Below are 22,041 nucleotides of genomic sequence, written 5' to 3'. Positions count from 1 at the left end.
CCCTGGATCTCTGTAAATTATGTCTTCGTGTTGGAGTGTTCCCCTGGCTCTCTGTAAATGATGTCTCAGTGTTGGAGTGTTGCCCTGGCTCTCTGTAAATGATGTCTCAGTGTTGGAGTGTTTCCCTGGCTCTCTGTAAATTATGTCTTCGTGTTGGAGTGTTCCCTGGCTCTCTGTAAATGATGTCTCAGTGTTGGAGTGTTTCCCTGGCTCTCTGTAAATGATGTCTACGTGTTGGAGTGTTCCCCTGGCTCTCTGTAAATGATGTCTTCGTGTTGGAGTGTTCCCCTGGCTCTCTGTAAATGATGTCTTCGTGTTGGAGTGTTCCCCTGGCTCTCTGTAAATGATGACTTCGTGTTGGAGTGTTCCCCTGGCTCTCTGTAAATGATGTCTTCGTGTTGGAGTGTTCCCCTGGCTCTCTGTAAATGATGTCTTCGTGTTGGAGTGTTTACCTGGCTCTCTGTAAATGATGTCTCAGTGTTGGAGTGTTCCCATGGCTCTCTGTAAATGATGTCTCAGTGTTGGAGTGTTTCCCTGGCTCTCTGTAAATGATGTCTCAGTGTTGGAGTGTTTCCCTGGCTCTCTGTAAATGATGTCTCAGTGTTGGAGTGTTCCCCTGGCTCTCTGTAAATGATGTCTTCGTGTTGGAGTGTTCCCCCTGGCTCTCTGTAAATGATGTCTTCGTGTCGGAGTGTTCCCCTGGCTCTCTGTAAATGATGTCTTCGTGTTGGAGTGTTCCCCTGGCTCTCTGTAAATTATGTCTTCGTGTTGGAGTGTTTCCCTGGCTCTCTGTAAATGATGTCTCAGTGTTGCAGTGTTCCCCCTGGCTCTCTGTAAATGATGTCTTCGTGTTGGAGTGTTCCCCCTGGCTCTCTGTAAATGATGTCTTCGTGTTGGAGTGTTCCCCTGGCTCTCTGTAAATGATGTCTTCGTGTTGGAGTGTTTCCCTGGCTCTCTGTAAATGATGTCTCAGTGTTGGAGTGTTTCCCTGGCTCTCTGTAAATGATGTATTCGTGTTGGAGTGTTCCCCTGGCTCTCTGTAAATGATGTCTCAGTGTTGGAGTGTTCCCCTGGCTCTCTGTAAATGATGTCTCAGTGTTGGAGTGTTCCCCTGGCTCTCTGTAAATTATGTCTCAGTGTTGGAGTGTTCCCCTGGCTCTCTGTAAATGATGTCTCAGTGTTGGAGTGTTTCCCTGGCTCTCTGTAAATGATGTCTCAGTGTTGGAGTGTTTCCGGGGCTCTCTGTAAATGATGTCTTCGTGTTGGAGTGTTCCCCTGGCTCTCTGTAAATTATGTCTTCGTGTTGGAGTGTTCCCCTGGCTCTCTGTAAATGATGTCGTCGTGTTGGAGTGTTCCCCTGGCTGTCTGTAAATGATGTCTTCGTGTTGGAGTGTTTCCCTGGCTCTCTGTAAATGATGTCTCAGTGTTGGAGTGTTCCCCTGGCTCTCTGTAAATGATGTCTCAGTGTTGGAGTGTCCCCCTGGCTCTCTGTAAATGATGTCTCAGTGTTGGAGTGTTTCCCTGGCTCTCTGTAAATGATGTCTTCGTGTTGGAGTTTTCCCCTGGCTCTCTGTAAATGATGTCTTCGTGTTGGAGTGTTCCCCTAGCTCTCTGTAAATGATGTATTCGTGTTGGAGTGTTCCCCTGGCTCTCTGTAAATGATGTCTTCGTGTTGGAGTGTTCCCCTGGCTCTCTGTAAATGATGTCTTCGTGTTGGAGTGTTCCCCCTGGCTCTCTGTAAATTATGTCTTCGTGTTGGAGTGTTCCCCCTGGCTCTCTGTAAATGATGTCTCAGTGTTGGAGTGTTGCCCTGGCTCTCTGTAAATGATGTCTCAGTGTTGGAGTGTTCCCCTGGCTCTCTGTAAATGATGTCTCAGTGTTGGAGTGTTTCCCTGGCTCTCTGTAAATGATGTCTTCGTGTTGGAGTGTTCCCCTGGCTCTCTGTAAATGATGTCTTCGTGTTGGAGTGTTCCCCTGGCTCTCTGTAAATGATGTCTTCGTGTTGGAGTGTTCCCCCTGGCTCTCTGTAAATGATGTCTTCGTGTTGGAGTGTTCCCTCTGGCTCTCTGTAAATGATGTCTTCGTGTTGGAGTGTTTCCCTGGCTCTCTGTAAATGATGTCTCAGTGTTGGAGTGTTTCCCTGGCTCTCTGTAAATTATGTCTTCGTGTTGGAGTGTTCCCTGGCTCTCTGTAAATGATGTCTTCGTGTTGGAGTATTCCCCTGGCTCTCTGTAAATGATGTCTTCGTGTTGGAGTGTTCCCCTGGCTCTCTGTAAATGATGTCTTCGTGTTGGAGTGTTCCCTGGCTCTCTGTAAATGATGTCTCAGTGTTGGAGTGTTCCCTGGCTCTCTGTAAATGATGTCTCAGTGTTGGAGTGTTCCCCTGGCTCTCTGTAAATGATGTCTTCGTGTTGGAGTGTTCCCCTGGCTCTCTGTAAATGATGTCTTCGTGTTGGAGTGTTCCCCTGGCTCTCTGTAAATGATGTCTTCGTGTTGGAGTGTTCCCCTGGCTCTCTGTAAATGATGTCTTCGTGTTGGAGTGTTCCCCTGGCTCTCTGTAAATGATGTCTTCGTGTTGGAGTGTTCCCCCTGGCTCTCTGTAAATTATGTCTTCGTGTTGGAGTGTTCCCCCTGGCTCTCTGTAAATTATGTCTCAGTGTTGGAGTGTTGCCCTGGCTCTCTGTAAATGATGTCTCAGTGTTGGAGTGTTTCCCTGGCTCTCTGTAAATTATGTCTTCGTGTTGGAGTGTTCCCCTGGCTCTCTGTAAATGATGTCTCAGTGTTGGAGTGTTTCCCTGGCTCTCTGTAAATGATGTCTTCGTGTTGGAGTGTTCCCCTGGCTCTCTGTAAATGATGTCTTCGTGTTGGAGTGTTCCCCTGGCTCTCTGTAAATGATGTCTTCGTGTTGGAGTGTTCCCTGGCTCTCTGTAAATGATGACTTCGTGTTGGAGTGTTCCCCTGGCTCTCTGTAAATGATGTCTTCGTGTTGGAGTGTTCCCCTGGCTCTCTGTAAATGATGTCTTCGTGTTGGAGTGTTTACCTGGCTCTCTGTAAATGATGTCTCAGTGTTGGAGTGTTCCCTGGCTCTCTGTAAATGATGTCTCAGTGTTGGAGTGTTTCCCTGGCTCTCTGTAAATGATGTCTCAGTGTTGGAGTGTTTCCCTGGCTCTCTGTAAATGATGTCTCAGTGTTGGAGTGTTCCCCTGGCTCTCTGTAAATGATGTCTTCGTGTTGGAGTGTTCCCCTGGCTCTCTGTAAATGATGTCTTCGTGTCGGAGTGTTCCCCTGGCTCTCTGTAAATGATGTCTTCGTGTTGGAGTGTTCCCCTGGCTCTCTGTAAATTATGTCTTCGTGTTGGAGTGTTTCCCTGGCTCTCTGTAAATGATGTCTCAGTGTTGCAGTGTTCCCCCTGGCTCTCTGTAAATGATGTCTTCGTGTTGGAGTGTTCCCCCTGGCTCTCTGTAAATGATGTCTTCGTGTTGGAGTGTTCCCCTGGCTCTCTGTAAATGATGTCTTCGTGTTGGAGTGTTTCCCTGGCTCTCTGTAAATGATGTCTTCGTGTTGGAGTGTTCCCCTGGCTCTCTGTAAATGATGTCTTCGTGTTGGAGTGTTCCCCTGGCTCTCTGTAAATGATGTATTCGTGTTGGAGTGTTCCCTGGCTCTCTGTAAATGATGTCTCAGTGTTGGAGTGTTCCCCTGGCTCTCTGTAAATGATGTCTCAGTGTTGGAGTGTTCCCCTGGCTCTCTGTAATGTATGTCTCAGTGTTGGAGTGTTCCCTGGCTCTCTGTAAATGATGTCTCAGTGTTGGAGTGTTTCCCTGGCTCTCTGTAAATGATGTCTCAGTGTTGGAGTGTTTCCGGGGCTCTCTGTAAATGATGTCTTCGTGTTGGAGTGTTCCCCTGGCTCTCTGTAAATTATGTCTTCGTGTTGGAGTGTTCCCTGGCTCTCTGTAAATGATGTCGTCGTGTTGGAGTGTTCCCTGGCTGTCTGTAAATGATGTCTTCGTGTTGGAGTGTTTCCCTGGCTCTCTGTAAATGATGTCTCAGTGTTGGAGTGTTCCCTGGCTCTCTGTAAATGATGTCTCAGTGTTGGAGTGTCCCCCTGGCTCTCTGTAAATGATGTCTCAGTGTTGGAGTGTTTCCCTGGCTCTCTGTAAATGATGTCTTCGTGTTGGAGTTTTCCCTGGCTCTCTGTAAATGATGTCTTCGTGTTGGAGTGTTCCCCTAGCTCTCTGTAAATGATGTATTCGTGTTGGAGTGTTCCCCTGGCTCTCTGTAAATGATGTCTTCGTGTTGGAGTGTTCCCTGGCTCTCTGTAAATGATGTCTTCGTGTTGGAGTGTTCCCCTGGCTCTCTGTAAATTATGTCTTCGTGTTGGAGTGTTCCCCTGGCTCTCTGTAAATGATGTCTCAGTGTTGGAGTGTTGCCCTGGCTCTCTGTAAATGATGTCTCAGTGTTGGAGTGTTCCCCTGGCTCTCTGTAAATGATGTCTCAGTGTTGGAGTGTTTCCCTGGCTCTCTGTAAATGATGTCTTCGTGTTGGAGTGTTCCCCTGGCTCTCTGTAAATGATGTCTTCGTGTTGGAGTGTTCCCCTGGCTCTCTGTAAATGATGTCTTCGTGTTGGAGTGTTCCCCCTGGCTCTCTGTAAATTATGTCTTTGTGTTGGAGTGTTCCCTCTGGCTCTCTGTAAATGATGTCTTCGTGTTGGAGTGTTTCCCTGGCTCTCTGTAAATGATGTCTCAGTGTTGGAGTGTTTCCCTGGCTCTCTGTAAATTATGTCTTCGTGTTGGAGTGTTCCCCTGGCTCTCTGTAAATGATGTCTTCGTGTTGGAGTATTCCCCTGGCTCTCTGTAAATGATGTCTTCGTGTTGGAGTGTTCCCCTGGCTCTCTGTAAATGATGTCTTCGTGTTGGAGTGTTCCCCTGGCTCTCTGTAAATGATGTCTCAGTGTTGGAGTGTTCCCCTGGCTCTCTGTAAATGATGTCTCAGTGTTGGAGTGTTCCCCTGGCTCTCTGTAAATGATGTCTTCGTGTTGGAGTGTTCCCCTGGCTCTCTGTAAATGATGTCTTCGTGTTGGAGTGTTCCCCTGGCTCTCTGTAAATGATGTCTTCGTGTTGGAGTGTTCCCCTGGCTCTCTGTAAATGATGTCTTCGTGTTGGAGTGTTCCCCTGGCTCTCTGTAAATTATGTCTTCGTGTTGGAGTGTTCCCCCTGGCTCTCTGTAAATGATGTCTCAGTGTTGGAGTGTTGCCCTGGCTCTCTGTAAATGATGTCTCAGTGTTGGAGTGTTTCCCTGGCTCTCTGTAAATTATGTCTTCGTGTTGGAGTGTTCCCCTGGCTCTCTGTAAATGATGTCTCAGTGTTGGAGTGTTTCCCTGGCTCTCTGTAAATGATGTCTTCGTGTTGGAGTGTTCCCCTGGCTCTCTGTAAATGATGTCTTCGTGTTGGAGTGTTCCCCTGGCTCTCTGTAAATGATGTCTTCGTGTTGGAGTGTTCCCCCTGGCTCTCTGTAAATTATGTCTTTGTGTTGGAGTGTTCCCTCTGGCTCTCTGTAAATGATGTCTTCGTGTTGGAGTGTTTCCCTGGCTCTCTGTAAATGATGTCTCAGTGTTGGAGTGTTTCCCTGGCTCTCTGTAAATTATGTCTTCGTGTTGGAGTGTTCCCCTGGCTCTCTGTAAATGATGTCTTCGTGTTGGAGTATTCCCTGGCTCTCTGTAAATGATGTCTTCGTGTTGGAGTGTTCCCTGGCTCTCTGTAAATGATGTCTTCGTGTTGGAGTGTTCCCCTGGCTCTCTGTAAATGATGTCTCAGTGTTGGAGTGTTCCCCTGGCTCTCTGTAAATGATGTCTCAGTGTTGGAGTGTTCCCCTGGCTCTCTGTAAATGATGTCTTCGTGTTGGAGTGTTCCCTGGCTCTCTGTAAATGATGTCTTCGTGTTGGAGTGTTCCCTGGCTCTCTGTAAATGATGTCTTCGTGTTGGAGTGTTCCCCTGGCTCTCTGTAAATGATGTCTTCGTGTTGGAGTGTTCCCCTGGCTCTCTGTAAATGATGTCTTCGTGTTGGAGTGTTCCCCCTGGCTCTCTGTAAATTATGTCTTCGTGTTGGAGTGTTCCCCTGGCTCTCTGTAAATGATGTCTCAGTGTTGCAGTGTTGCCCTGGCTCTCTGTAAATGATGTCTCAGTGTTGGAGTGTTTCCCTGGCTCTCTGTAAATTATGTCTTCGTGTTGGAGTGTTCCCCTGGCTCTCTGTAAATGATGTCTCAGTGTTGGAGTGTTTCCCTGGCTCTCTGTAAATGATGTCTTCGTGTTGGAGTGTTCCTCTGGCTCTCTGTAAATGATGTCTTCGTGTTGGAGTGTTCCCCTGGCTCTCTGTAAATGATGTCTTCGTGTTGGAGTGTTCCCCTGGCTCTCTGTAAATTATGTCTTTGTGTTGGAGTGTTCCCTCTGGCTCTCTGTAAATGATGTCTTCGTGTTGGAGTGTTTCCCTGGCTCTCTGTAAATGATGTCTCAGTGTTGGAGTGTTTCCCTGGCTCTCTGTAAATTATGTCTTCGTGTTGGAGTGTTCCCCTGGCTCTCTGTAAATGATGTCTTCGTGTTGGAGTATTCCCTGGCTCTCTGTAAATGATGTCTTCGTGTTGGAGTGTTCCCCTGGCTCTCTGTAAATGATGTCTTCGTGTTGGAGTGTTCCCCTGGCTCTCTGTAAATGATGTCTCAGTGTTGGAGTGTTCCCCTGGCTCTCTGTAAATGATGTCTCAGTGTTGGAGTGTTCCCCTGGCTCTCTGTAAATGATGTCTTCGTGTTGGAGTGTTCCCCTGGCTCTCTGTAAATGATGTCTTCGTGTTGGAGTGTTCCCCTGGCTCTCTGTAAATGATGTCTTCGTGTTGGAGTGTTCCCCTGGCTCTCTGTAAATGATGTCTTCGTGTTGTAGTGTTCCCCTGGCTCTCTGTAAATGATGTCTTCGTGTTGGAGTGTTCCCCCTGGCTCTCTGTAAATGATGTCTCCGTGTTGGAGTGTTCTCCTGGCTCTCTGTAAATGATGTCTCCGTGTTGGAGTGTTCCCCTGGCTCCCTGTAAATGATGTCTCAGTGTTGGAGTGTTCCCCTGGCTCTCTGTAAATGATGTCTGAGTGTTGGAGTGTTCCCCTGGCTCTCTGTAAATTATGTCTCCGTGTTGGAGTGTTCTCCTGGCTCCATACATTAAAATTGAAATAAAATGGTGCAGTCTGGCTTGCTTAACAGTTGGAATTTGAAACAATGTATACTTTTACTTTATATACTTAAGTATATTTGTGTTATTTGATACTTCAGTACATTTAAAACCAAATACTTTTTTACATTTACTAAAGCAGAGTATTACTGGGTGACTTTCACTTTTGAGTCATTTTCTATTAAAGTATCTTTACTTTTACTCAAGTATGACATTTGGGGACTTTTTCCACCACTGCCATTCTCAAAGAACAGTTTAGGAACCCTTCTTTCTGAGAGTGTACCTCTTCCCCGGCACTCACCCTATGGTTTACACCAACCAGTATAGGGTGTGGCATTAGTGACAGTCTACTACTACAACAACGACTACTACTTTCACTACTACTACATCTACTACTGCTAGTACTACCACTGCTACTACTACTACTACTATCACTACTACTACTACTACTACTACTACTACTACTACTACTATCACTACTTCTGCTCGTACTACCACTGCTACTACTACTACTACTATCACTACTTCTGCTCGTACTACCACTGCTACTACTACTACTACTATCACTACTTCTGCTCGTACTACCACTGCTACTACTACTACTACTATCACTACTTCTGCTCGTACTACCACTGCTACTACTACTACTACTATCACTACTTCTGCTCGTACTACCACTGCTACTACTACTACTACTATCACTACTTCTGCTCGTACTACCACTGCTACTACTACTACTACTATCACTACTTCTGCTCGTACTACCACTGCTACTACTACTACTACTATCACTACTTCTGCTCGTACTACCACTGCTACTACTACTATCACTACTTCTGCTCGTACTACCACTACTACTACTACTACTACTATCACTACTTCTGCTCGTACTACCACTGCTACTACTACTACTACTATCACTACTTCTGCTCGTACTACCACTGCTACTACTACTATCACTACTTCTGCTCGTACTACCACTACTACTACTACTACTACTATCACTACTTCTGCTCGTACTACCACTGCTACTACTACTATCACTACTTCTGCTCGTACTACCACTGCTACTACTACTACTACTATCACTACTTCTGCTCGTACTACCACTGCTACTACTACTATCACTACTTCTGCTCGTACTACCACTGCTACTACTACTATCACTACTTCTGCTCGTACTACCACTACTACTACTACTACTACTATCACTACTTCTGCTCGTACTACCACTACTACTACTACTACTACTATCACTACTTCTGCTCGTACTACCACTGCTACTACTACTACTACTATCACTACTTCTGCTCGTACTACCACTACTACTACTACTACTACTATCACTACTTCTGCCTCGTACTACCACTGCTACTACTACTACTACTATCACTACTTCTGCTCGTACTACCACTGCTACTACTACTACTACTACCACTACTTCTGCTCATACTACCACTGCTACTACTACTACTACTATCACTACTTCTGCTCGTACTACCACTGCTACTACTACTACTACTATCACTACTTCTGCTCGTACTACCACTGCTACTACTACTACTACTATCACTACTTCTGCTCGTACTACCACTGCTACTACTACTACTACTATCACTACTTCTGCTCGTACTACCACTGCTACTACTACTACTACTATCACTACTTCTGCTCGTACTACCACTGCTACTACTACTACTACTATCACTACTTCTGCTCGTACTACCACTGCTACTACTACTACTACCACTACTTCTGCTCATACTACCACTGCTACTACTACTATCACTACTTCTGCTAGTACTACCACTGCTACTACTACTACTATCACTACTTCTGCTCGTACTACCACTGCTCCTACCACAACTACAACTACTACTATCACTACTGCTGCTAGTACTACCACTGCTACTACCACTCCTACCACTACTACTACTATCACTACTACTACCACTACTACTACTATCACTACTACTACCACTACTACTGCTACATCTACTACTACTACTACCACTACTACCACCACTACTACTACCACTACTACTGCTACTACCACTACATCTACTACTACTACTCCCACTACTACTACTACCACCACTACTACTACCACTACATCTACCACTACATCTACTACTATTACTCCCACTACTACTACTACCACCACTACTACTACCACTACTACTACATCTACCACTACTACTACCACATCTACCACTACTACCACCACTACTACTACCACTACTACTACATCTACCACTACTACCACCACTACTACTACCACTACTACTACATCTACCACTACTACTACCACTACTACTACTACCACCACTACTACTACCACTACTACTACATCTACCACTACTACTATTACTACTATTATGACTATTACTTAACTACTCACCATATGGTTAACACCAGTGTATGGTGTGGTATCAGTGACGGTCTCGAAAGGTGACCTGGCCCCGTTGGTGTCTGTAGGGGCAGCCACCTCCCAGGAGAAGTGAACAGAGGTCTGGTTGATGCCTGCCTCGTCGCAGCGCTCCCTCATCACAGAGTATTTGGAGTAGTGCGGGTCACAGGGCGTCACACACACCAAGGGGTAGCCAGGCGCAGGCTGCTTCTTACTGCCCTCCTTAGACACCTCAGCCACGTTGTCATAGTCTGACAGAGATACCACCTGGGAGAGGGAGGGAGGGAGGGAGGGAGGGAGGGAGGGAGGGAGAGAGAGAGAGAGAGAGAGAGAGAGAGAGGGAGGGAGGGAGGGAGGGAGGGAGGGAGGGAGGGAGGGAGGGTGTTGGAGTCAGTCTAATTGATTGGGGTCAATTCCTAATTTTTATTCAAGACTGATAACAGAAGAAAGGGTTTAACGTGAAATATGTCACATCATCAATCATATATTAAAGGTAGGCTATATGCCAGAGAAGATACTGTAAGAATCTATGGCTACAATCTTTGAGGGAAAGTTTAAAGTTTATGTTTTCTTGTCTTGGCTCTTTTTCTGGCAAGTTCTGAAAATATTAATTTTATAAAAATTACATTATAATTCAGATTGAATTGAGTAATGCTCCTTACGATGGGCGTGGCCGGGAGAATGAGACTCCCTGCTGCTTCCTGGTCCAGGATGGTGACTGTTGCCGTGGTGATCTCTCCAAGCACCGCCTCCACCGGATCATCAGGACCGAGGACCAATGAGAAGGATTCGTGCCACTCTCTGTCCTCATTGGACAGAATCTCCACTTTGAACAGGATGTGGTCCATGCCTTCATAGAAAGACCAGAAAAAGTAAAGTCAACATTTCCTTACGCTGCATCATCGACATGTCATGTAAAATACCTTCAATAATGTAAAAATGTATTACATTTCCTGTCAAAATCCCTCTGAAACGGGTGAAAACAAACACACAGGACCCAGTCTGAGCAATCACACTAAAGGGAATGTGATTGGCTATGAGGTTCTTGGAGCCAGATATACTATACTACCCATAATGCTCCTCCTCATTAAGTCTTACTGACCAGGGGTGAATTTGAGGACCCTGCTCTTGGGGTTGTAGTCCACTCCGGACTGGGCTGATCCGTCCCGGGTGCTGCAACGGACCTTGGAGGTGCGGTCCTGGTCTCCTGTCCTGACCACCTTGATATGAAGCACCTCGATGCCGTCTGGCCCGGGGGGCTCCCTCACCTGGTACGACGTCTGCTCAAACTCTATGGTGGGGGCTGGAGAAATTGGACATGCAATGCATTTTTTATTTTTTTACATTGACTGAGCTTTTTTTGTCGATGTAAAAGTATGCCTTGTGTTTCTGTTTGTAATGTCGTACATTGCCGTTATCTTAAGGAATGTAGCACAAAGTCAGTGTTCTCCATACAAAGTCAGTGTTCTCTATACAAAGTCAGTGTTCTCCATACAAAGTCAGTGTTCTCCATACAAAGTCAGTGTTCTCTATACAAAGTCAGTGTTCTCTATACAAAGTCAGTGTTCTCTATACAAAGTCAGTGTTCTCCATACAAAGTCAGTGTTCTCCATACAAAGTCAGTGTTCTCTATACAAAGTCAGTGTTCTCTATACAAAGTCAGTGTTCTCCATACAAAGTCAGTGTTCTCCATACAAAGTCAGTGTTCTCTATACAAAGTCAGTGTTCTCCATACAAAGTCAGTGTTCTCCATACAAAGTCAGTGTTCTCTATACAAAGTCAGTGTTCTCTATACAAAGTCAGTGTTCTCCATACAAAGTCAGTGTTCTCTATACAAAGTCAGTGTTCTCCATACAAAGTCAGTGTTCTCCATACAAAGTCAGTGTTCTCCATACAAAGTCAGTGTTCTCTATACAAAGTCAGTGTTCTCCATACAAAGTCAGTGTTCTCTATACAAAGTCAGTGTTCTCTATACAAAGTCAGTGTTCTCTATACAAAGTCAGTGTTCTCTATACAAAGTCAGTGTTCTCTATACAAAGTCAGTGTTCTCTATACAAAGTCAGTGTTCTCCATACAAAGTCAGTGTTCTCCATACAAAGTCAGTGTTCTCTATACAAAGTCAGTGTTCTCTATACAAAGTCAGTGTTCTCTATACAAAGTCAGTGTTCTCCATACAAAGTCAGTGTTCTCTATACAAAGTCAGTGTTCTCTATACAAAGTCAGTGTTCTCTATACAAAGTCAGTGTTCTCTATACAAAGTCAGTGTTCTCTATACAAAGTCAGTGTTCTCTATACAAAGTCAGTGTTCTCTATACAAAGTCAGTGTTCTCTATACAAAGTCAGTGTTCTCTATACAAAGTCAGTGTTCTCCATACAAAGTCAGTGTTCTCTATACAAAGTCAGTGTTCTCTATACAAAGTCAGTGTTCTCTATACAAAGTCAGTGTTCTCCATACAAAGTCAGTGTTCTCTATACAAAGTCAGTGTTCTCTATACAAAGTCAGTGTTCTCTATACAAAGTCAGTGTTCTCTATACAAAGTCAGTGTTCTCTATACAAAGTCAGTGTTCTCCATACAAAGTCAGTGTTCTCTATACAAAGTCAGTGTTCTCTATACAAAGTCAGTGTTCTCTATACAAAGTCAGTGTTCTCCATACAAAGTCAGTGTTCTCCATACAAAGTCAGTGTTCTCTATACAAAGTCAGTGTTCTCTATACAAAGTCAGTGTTCTCTATACAAAGTCAGTGTTCTCTATACAAAGTCAGTGTTCTCTATACAAAGTCAGTGTTCTCTATACAAAGTACAAAAAGTCAGTGTTCTCTATACAAAGTCAGTGTTCTCCATACAAAGTCAGTGTTCTCTATACAAAGTCAGTGTTCTCTATACAAAGTCAGTGTTCTCTATACAAAGTCAGTGTTCTCTATACAAAGTCAGTGTTCTCTATACAAAGTCAGTGTTCTCTATACAAAGTCAGTGTTCTCTATACATACAAAGTCAGTGTTCTCTATACAAAGTCAGTCAGTGTTCTCTATACAAAGTCAGTGTTCTCTATACAAAGTCAGTGTTCTCTATACAAAGTCAGTGTTCTCCATACAAAGTCAGTGTTCTCTATACAAAGTCAGTGTTCTCCATACAAAGTCAGTGTTCTCTATACAAAGTCAGTGTTCTCTATACAAAGTCAGTGTTCTCCATACAAAGTCAGTGTTCTCTATACAAAGTCAGTGTTCTCTATACAAAGTCAGTGTTCTCCATACAAAGTACAAAGTCAGTGTTCTCCATACAAAGTCATACAAAGTCAGTGTTCTCTATACAAAGTCAGTGTTCTCTATACAAAGTCAGTGTTCTCCATACAAAGTCAGTGTTCTCTAAAAAGTCAGTGTTCTCTATACAAAGTCAGTGTTCTCTATACAAAGTCAGTGTTCTCTATACAAAGTCAGTGTTCTCCATACAAAGTCAGTGTTCTCTATACAAAGTCAGTGTTCTCCATACAAAGTCAGTGTTCTCCATACAAAGTCAGTGTTCTCTATACAAAGTCAGTGTTCTCTATACAAAGTCAGTGTTCTCTATACAAAGTCAGTGTTCTCTATACAAAGTCAGTGTTCTCTATACAAAGTCAGTGTTCTCCATACAAAGTCAGTGTTCTCTATACAAAGTCAGTGTTCTCTATACAAAGTCAGTGTTCTCCATACAAAGTCAGTGTTCTCCATACAAAGTCAGTGTTCTCTATACAAAGTCAGTGTTCTCCATACAAAGTCAGTGTTCTCAAAGTCAGTGTTCTCTATCAAAGTCAGTGTTCTCCATACAAAGTCAGTGTTCTCCATACAAAGTCAGTGTTCTCTATACAAAGTCAGTGTTCTCCATACAAAGTCAGTGTTCTCTATACAAAGTCAGTGTTCTCTATACAAAGTCAGTGTTCTCCATACAAAGTCAGTGTTCTCCATACAAAGTCAGTGTTCTCTATACAAAGTCAGTGTTCTCCATACAAAGTCAGTGTTCTCTATACAAAGTCAGTGTTCTCTATACAAAGTCAGTGTTCTCCATACAAAGTCAGTGTTCTCCATACAAAGTCAGTGTTCTCTATACAAAGTCAGTGTTCTCTATACAAAGTCAGTGTTCTCCATACAAAGTCAGTGTTCTCCATACAAAGTCAGTGTTCTCTATACAAAGTCAGTGTTCTCCATACAAAGTCAGTGTTCTCCATACAAAGTCAGTGTTCTCTATACAAAGTCAGTGTTCTCTATACAAAGTCAGTGTTCTCTATACAAAGTCAGTGTTCTCCATACAAAGTCAGTGTTCTCTATACAAAGTCAGTGTTCTCCATACAAAGTCAGTGTTCTCTATACAAAGTCAGTGTTCTCCATACAAAGTCAGTGTTCTCTATACAAAGTCAGTGTTCTCCATACAAAGTCAGTGTTCTCTATACAAAGTCAGTGTTCTCTATACAAAGTCAGTGTTCTCTATACAAAGTCAGTGTTCTCCATACAAAGTCAGTGTTCTCTATACAAAGTCAGTGTTCTCTATACAAAGTCAGTGTTCTCCATAAAGTCAAAGTCAGTGTTCTCCATACAAAGTCAGTGTTCTCTATACAAAGTCAGTGTTCTCTATACAAAGTCAGTGTTCTCCATACAAAGTCAGTGTTCTCTATACAAAGTCAGTGTTCTCTATACAAAGTCAGTGTTCTCTATACAAAGTCAGTGTTCTCTATACAAAGTCAGTGTTCTCTATACAAAGTCAGTGTTCTCTATACAAAGTCAGTGTTCTCTATACAAAGTCAGTGTTCTCCATACAAAGTCAGTGTTCTCAACAAAGTCAGTGTTCTCTATACAAAGTCAGTGTTCTCTATACAAAGTCAGTGTTCTCTATACAAAGTCAGTGTTCTCTATACAAAGTCAGTGTTCTCTATACAAAGTCAGTGTTCTCCATACAAAGTCAGTGTTCTCTATACAAAGTCAGTGTTCTCCATACAAAGTCAGTGTTCTCCATACAAAGTCAGTGTTCTCTATACAAAGTCAGTGTTCTCCATACAAAGTCAGTGTTCTCCATACAAAGTCAGTGTTCTCCATACAAAGTCAGTGTTCTCTATACAAAGTCAGTGTTCTCCATACAAAGTCAGTGTTCTCTATACAAAGTCAGTGTTCTCTATACAAAGTCAGTGTTCTCCATACAAAGTCAGTGTTCTCCATACAAAGTCAGTGTTCTCTATACAAAGTCAGTGTTCTCCATACAAAGTCAGTGTTCTCTATACAAAGTCAGTGTTCTCTATACAAAGTCAGTGTTCTCCATACAAAGTCAGTGTTCTCCATACAAAGTCAGTGTTCTCTATACAAAGTCAGTGTTCTCTATACAAAGTCAGTGTTCTCCATACAAAGTCAGTGTTCTCCATACAAAGTCAGTGTTCTCTATACAAAGTCAGTGTTCTCCATACAAAGTCAGTGTTCTCCATACAAAGTCAGTGTTCTCTATACAAAGTCAGTGTTCTCTATACAAAGTCAGTGTTCTCTATACAAAGTCAGTGTTCTCCATACAAAGTCAGTGTTCTCTATACAAAGTCAGTGTTCTCCATACAAAGTCAGTGTTCTCAAAGTCATACAAAGTCAGTGTTCTCCATACAAAGTCAGTGTTCTCTATACAAAGTCAGTGTTCTCCATACAAAGTCAGTGTTCTCTATACAAAGTCAGTGTTCTCTATACAAAGTCAGTGTTCTCTATACAAAGTCAGTGTTCTCTACAAAGTCAGTGTTCAAAAAGTCAGTGTTCTCTATACAAAGTCAGTGTTTCTATACAAAGTCAGTGTTCTCTATACAAAGTCAGTGTTCTCTATACAAAGTCAGTGTTCTCTATACAAAGTCAGTGTTCTCTATACAAAGTCAGTGTTCTCCATACAAAGTCAGTGTTCTCTATACAAAGTCAGTGTTCTCCATACAAAGTCAGTGTTCTCTATACAAAGTCAGTGTTCTCCATACAAAGTCAGTGTTCTCTATACAAAGTCAGTGTTCTCCATACAAAGTCAGTGTTCTCAAGCTATCAACTCCGAGTTTGTAACCCCTTACACAGTCTATACACAGCCCTTACACAGTCTTTACACAGTCCTTACAGTCTTTACACAGTCCTTACACACCCCTTACACAGTCTTTACACAGTCCTTACACAGTCTTTACACAGTCCTTACACAGTCTTTACACAGTCCTTACACAGTCTTTACACAGTCCTTACACAGTCTTTACACAGTCCTTACACAGTCTTTACACAGTCCTTACACACCCCTTACACAGTCTTTACACACCCCTTACACAGTCCTTACACAGTCTTTACAGAGTCCTTACACAGTCTTTACACAGTCTTTACACACCCCTTACACAGTCTTTACACAGTCCTTACACAGTCTTTACACAGTCCTTACACACCCCTTACACACCCCTTACACAGTCTTTACACACCCCTTACACACCCCGTACACAGTCTTTACACAGTCTTTAGACATTCTTTACACACCCCTTACACACCCCTTACACAGTCTTTACACAGTCTTTACACACCCCTTACACAGTCTTTACATGTTGCTACCTTAAAATTACATCTAAAAAGGGATTCAATTTCATGTTTTTCCTACCGATCTACACAACCTACACCATATTTTTTTTCGAAGTGAAAAGAAATGATCGTCAACGTTCCTAATTAATAACATTTTGACAAAAACAATGGACATAATGTTGCCTTAAGAGTTCTTAGAACCTTATTCAAAATGATTTACAGCTGTAATAACAAAAAAACGTTTACAAAATGTAACCTTTAAATAGTCAAGTCAGTTAAGAACAAATTCTTATTTACAATGACAGCCTACCGGGGAACAGTGGGGTTAACTGCCTTGTTCAGGGGAACAGTGGGTTAAATGCCTTGTTCAGGGGAACAGTGGGGTTAACTGCCTTGTTCAGGGGAACAGTGGGTTAAATGCCTTGTTCAGGGGAACAGTGGGGTTAACTGCCTTGTTCAGGGGAACAGTGGGGTTAACTGCCTTGTTCAGGGGAACAGTGGGTTAACTGCCTTGTTCAGGGGAACAGTGGGTTAACTGCCTTGTTCAGGGGCAGAACGGCAGTGTTTTACCTTGTCAGCTCGAGGATTCGATCCTGCAACCTTTCAGTTTCCTGGCCCAACGCTCTAACCACTAGGCTACATGCTGATCCATAATGGCTACCCACTCTAACCACTAGGCTACATACTGCTCCATAATGGCTGCCCACTCTAACCACTAGGCTACATGCTGCTCCATAATGGCTGCCCACTCTAACCACTAGGCTACATGCTGATCCATAATGGCTGCCCACTCTAACCACTAGGCTACATGCTGATCCATAATGGCTGCCCACTCTAACCACTAGGCTACATGCTGATCCATAATGGCTGCCCACTCTAACCACTAGGCTACATGCTGATCCATAATGGCTGCCCACTCTAACCACTAGGTTACATGCTGATCCATAATGGCTGCCCACTCTAACCACTAGGCTACATGCTGCTCCATAATGGCTGCCCACTCTAACCACTAGGCTACATGCTGATCCATAATGGCTGCCCACTCTAACCACTAGGCTACATGCTGATCCATAATGGCTGCCCACTCTAACCACTAGGCTAAATGCTGATCCATAATGGCTGCCCACTCTAACCACTAGGCTACATGCTGATCCATAATGGCTGCCCACTCTAACCACTCAGCTAAATGCTGATCCATAATGGCTGCCCACTCTAACCACTAGGCTACATGCTGATCCATAATGGCTGCTCACTCTAACCAATCGGCTCCATGCTGATCCATAATGGCTGCCCACTCTAACCACTCAGCTAAAATGCTGATCCATAATGGCTGCCCACTCTAACCACTAGGCTACATGCTGATCCATAATGGCTGCCCACTCTAACCACTAGGCTACATGCTGATCCATAATGGCTGCCCACTCTAACCACTAGGCTACATGCTGATCCATAATGGCTGCCCACTCTAACCACTAGGCTACATGCTGATCCATAATGGCTGCCCACTCTAACCACTAGGCTACATGCTGCTCCATAATGGCTGCCCACCGTAACCACTAGGCTACATGCTGATCCATAATGGCTGCCCACTCTGACCACTCGGCTACATGCTGATCCATAATGGCTGCCCACTCTGACCACTCGGCTACATGCTGATCCATAATGCCATAATGGCTGCCCACGCTAACCACTAGGCTACATGCTGCTCCATAATGGCTGCCCACTCTAACCACTAGGCTACATGCTGATCCATAATGGCTGCCCACTCTAACCACTAGGCTACATGCTGATCCATAATGGCTGCCCACGCTAACCACTAGGCTACATGCTGATCCATAATGGCTGCCCACTCTAACCACTAAGCTACATGCTGATCCATAATGGCTGCCCACTCTAACCACTAGGCTACATGCTGATCCATAATGGCTGCCCACTCTAACCACTAGGCTACATGCTGATCCATAATGGCTGCCCACTCTAACCACTAGGCTACATGCTGATCCATAATGGCTGCCCACTCTAACCACTAAGCTATACATGCTGATCCATAATGGCTGCCCACTCTGACCACTCGGCTACATGCTGATCCATAATGGCTGCCCACTCTAACCACTAAGCTACATGCTGATCCATAATGGCTGCCCACTCTGACCACTAGGCTACATGCTGATACATAATGGCTGCCCACTCTAACCACTAGGCTACATGCTGATCCATAATGGCTGCCCACTCTAACCACTAGGCTACATGCTGATCCATAATGGCTGCCCACTCTGACCACTCGGCTACATGCTGATCCATAATGGCTGCCCACTCTAACCACTAGGCTACATGCTGATCCATAATGGCTGCCCACTCTAACCACTAGGCTACATGCTGATCCATAATGGCTGCCCACTCTAACCACTAGGCTACATGCTGATCCATAATGGCTGCCCACTCTAACCACTAGGCTACATGCTGATCCATAATGGCTGCCAAAGGTGCTTCCACCAAGTGTTAACTCTGGGGTGTGAAGACAGCTACAATCAAGACATCTACTGTTGTTGTTTTGTTTGTTGTTATTCATTTGGAAAATGGTATTTTTATTTGTTTCCACCTTGAAAATGTTTTTTCTTTTTTTTCGGGGTGGGGTCGAGTTGAATGCTTTATTTTAGAGATAATTTTAAAGCAGCAAAATGTGAAGACTGTAATGGGTGTGTTGACTTTCACTAGTGACCGAGTACAACTCGCTATTAAAAAAGAAAAGCACAGAGATCAGTGAAGCCTGTGTGTTGCTTACCGTCCTCGTCGTTAGTGATGGTTACCGTGACAATGTCACTAACTCCCACCATGGCCCCGCTCCAGTGGTCCCCCAGCGGCGTCCCAAGATGCACCTGGAACTCCTCCTCTGGCTCGAACACAGAGTCGTCATTGATGTGCACCGTGCAGTTTTTTACCTGGACCATCATCATCATCATCATCATAACATCGTCATCATCATCATCATAATATCATCATCATAAAATCATCATCATCATATCATCATCATAAAATCATCATCATCATCATCATCATCATCATAACATCATAACATCAAAGCCAACATTATTGGTCTAGGAGTACTTGATACAGAAGGTTGTGTTTTTATCCCATTGGACAGAGTGCTATATGTACCAACTATTACAACTAAAGAATCTCTGTGGGCCTGATAAAGAACCTACCTTCTCTCCCTGGAGGAAGGAGATACGCGAGTCGTCTGCGTTCCTCCTCTCCTCGAAGTCGTCCATCACCATGGCAGACATGGTGCGAGTGAAGCAACGGACAGAGGACTTGACCGTCAGGTCTCCCGTTCGAACGACGGGGATGTTCAGCACGCCCTCCTTCTCCTTCACCTTGTACGCCGTCTTCTCGAACTGCATGCTGGGTACTGGGAGGATGGCATTGTGGGGTAAATGAGTAGGGATTATGATTGAGGAAGTGTTGTAAGATGAAACTACAATTTCAGATGGAGTTGTCTGTTTTCCAAAACTCAGTGCCCCCCCCCCAGCTGACTCAATCAACCAACTCATCATCAAGATTATTTAGAGTTTGGAAACCCTGCCCTAGATGAGCGTGTGTGTGTGTGTGTGTGTGTGTGTGTGTGTGTGTGAGTGTGTGAGTGTGTGTGTGTGTGTGTGTGTGTGTGTGTGTGTGTGTGTGTGTGTGTGTGTGTGTGTGTGTGTGTGCGTGTGTGTGTGTGTGTGTGTGTGTGTGTGTGTGTGTGTGTGTGTGTGTGTGTGTGTGTGTAGGTAGGTATCGGTACACGTACGATCCAAGGTATCAGTGATGACCACGGAGGCTTCGAAGGGTTCGAGGAGCACCGCCCCCTGAGGGGAGGAGAGGAACACTACAAAAGCCTCCGCCCCCTCAATGGCCGGGTTCTGAATGTCATCCATGATGGTCAGACTGCACGTCTGAGAGAGAGAGAGAGAAGAGAGAGAGAAGAGAGAGAGAGAAGAGAGAGAGAAGAGAGAGAGAAGAGAGAGAGAAGAGAAAGAGAAGAGAAAGAAGAGAGAGAAGAGAGAGAGAAGAGATAGAAGAGAGAGAGAAGAGAGAGAGAAGAGAGAGAGAAGAGAGAGAGAAGAGAGAGAGAAGAGAAAGAGAAGAGAAAGAAGAGAGAGAAGAGAGAGAGAAGAGAAAGAAGAGAGAGAGAAGAGAGAGAGAGAAGAGAGAGAAGAGAGAGAGAAGAGAGAGAGAAGAGAAAGAGAAGAGAAAGAAGAGAGAGAAGAGAGAGAGAAGAGATAGAAGAGAAAGAAGAGAGAGAAGAGAGAGAGAAGAGAAAGAAGAGAGAGAGAAGAGAGAGAGAGAAGAGAGAGAGAAGAGAGAGAGAAGAGAAAGAGAAGAGAAAGAAGAGAGAGGAGAGAGAAGAGAAAGAAGAGAGAGAGAAGAGAGAGAGAGAAGAGAGAGAGAAGAGAGAGAGAGAAGAGAGAGAAGAGAAAGAAGAGAGAGAGAAGAGAGAGAGAGAAGAGAGATAGGGGAAAGAGACGGACCATGACACTAAATACCTACTCTCAATACAAAAAGCAACACAAGAGGAAAATATTTTTGGAAATGTATTATATCAATGACATTGTATCTAATGTCAACACATCTATGAAGATTAAATGCTTTGAATTATAACTGCTCTTGAAAATGCTAATCTGACATTTCATAAAATGTATCATTAAACTGGTCAATATAACACAGGGGACTGCTATTAGAGTCAATGATAGACTCTGCGGTCTATTACCATAGCGACGTAGTTTTATTACAGGTGACAGGTTCACTACACATCACTGCATTCGTTACCAGAAAGTAGGCTGTGGGCTCAATGGTACTTCCTGTTAAAGAGACCTTGGTCTCAATGGGACTTCCTGTTAAAGAGACATTGGTCTCAATGGGACTTCCTGTTAAAGAGACCTTGGTCTGAAAGGGACTTCCTGTTAAAGAGACCTTGACCTCAATGGTACTTCCTGTAAAAAGAAAGGTAAATACAAAAATGTACCTCCATAGTCTTGCCAGCTTTGAACTCCACCTTCCTGGAGGAGGGTATGTAGTCGACCCCGGGGGAGGCAGAGGGGGGGTCAGAGGGGCGCGTGGCACACCACACAGAGGTCACTGACGACAGGTCACTCCCCTGCCGCAACACCGGAATCTCTATGGTGCCTGGAAGTCAAAGGTCAGACGTTACGGGGTTAGAGGTCAGAGGTTAGGGATACTTCCTGTTCTCCAATGGTTAATGCATGCAGTGAAATACATCTATTGATTCTTGAAGAATATAACTTAGAAATACCTTATGAACTTAATAAAGCCCTTTTACTCTGGCACGGGGATGGACAACTCCAGTCCTTGGGGGCCTGATTGGTGTCACACTTTTGCCCCAGTTAACACACCTGAATCAGCCGTGTTTGCTAGGGATGGGCAAAAGTGTGACACCCCTCCAGTCCCCAAGGACTGGAGTTGTCCATCCCCGCTCTATAGCATAACCCAACATTTGAGGTCGTAGATTGTAAAGTCACCACAGATATAACTTCCTCAGTAACACTTTACTGCAGGTAGACTGCTTAATAACGGCTTATATCATAACTTGTTGTGAGCCTATATAACCCCTTATAATCTCTCACCAGCGTCCTCGCTGAACGTAAACGTAGCGTTGCCCAGGGATACCGTTGAAGCATCATTTGGCCCGTCAATGACCACCTTTGCCACTTTAACATCACCCATGCGGGCGTTATCCGAGGCGTCCGATAGGTGGAGCTCAAACTCCTCTGAGAGTTCATATTCGCTGTCGTCGATGAGCTTGACGTCGCAGGTGGACATGGAGACGCCGGGGCCGAAGATGACCCTGCTGTCACCAGTCATACCTCGACTCTTATAGTCAGACCCAGACTCCAGGCCGTGT

At 44.3% G+C, this 22,041-nt stretch overlaps 1 protein-coding gene across 1 annotated transcript in view; it reads right to left on the bottom strand.

Annotated features, from left to right (window-relative positions):
• The window catches only part of LOC118379418 (extracellular matrix organizing protein FRAS1-like), a 420,646-nt gene that overhangs the window by 15,030 nt on the left and 383,575 nt on the right, over positions 1–22,041 (bottom strand). The window contains 8 exon segments of the mRNA XM_052479627.1: positions 9,603–9,878; positions 10,274–10,461; positions 10,714–10,914; positions 18,922–19,078; positions 19,343–19,548; positions 19,930–20,074; positions 21,145–21,305; positions 21,764–22,041. The exon segment at positions 21,764–22,041 is cut by the window's right edge and continues 67 nt beyond it. Coding sequence (XP_052335587.1) covers positions 9,603–9,878; positions 10,274–10,461; positions 10,714–10,914; positions 18,922–19,078; positions 19,343–19,548; positions 19,930–20,074; positions 21,145–21,305; positions 21,764–22,041 — 1,612 coding nt within the window.

Source organism: Oncorhynchus keta, chromosome 25, assembly GCF_023373465.1.
Source record: "Oncorhynchus keta strain PuntledgeMale-10-30-2019 chromosome 25, Oket_V2, whole genome shotgun sequence".
Lineage (NCBI taxonomy): Eukaryota > Metazoa > Chordata > Actinopteri > Salmoniformes > Salmonidae > Oncorhynchus > Oncorhynchus keta.
Note: the sequence above shows the minus strand (reverse complement) of the source record. Positions and strands in the feature narration are given on the sequence as shown.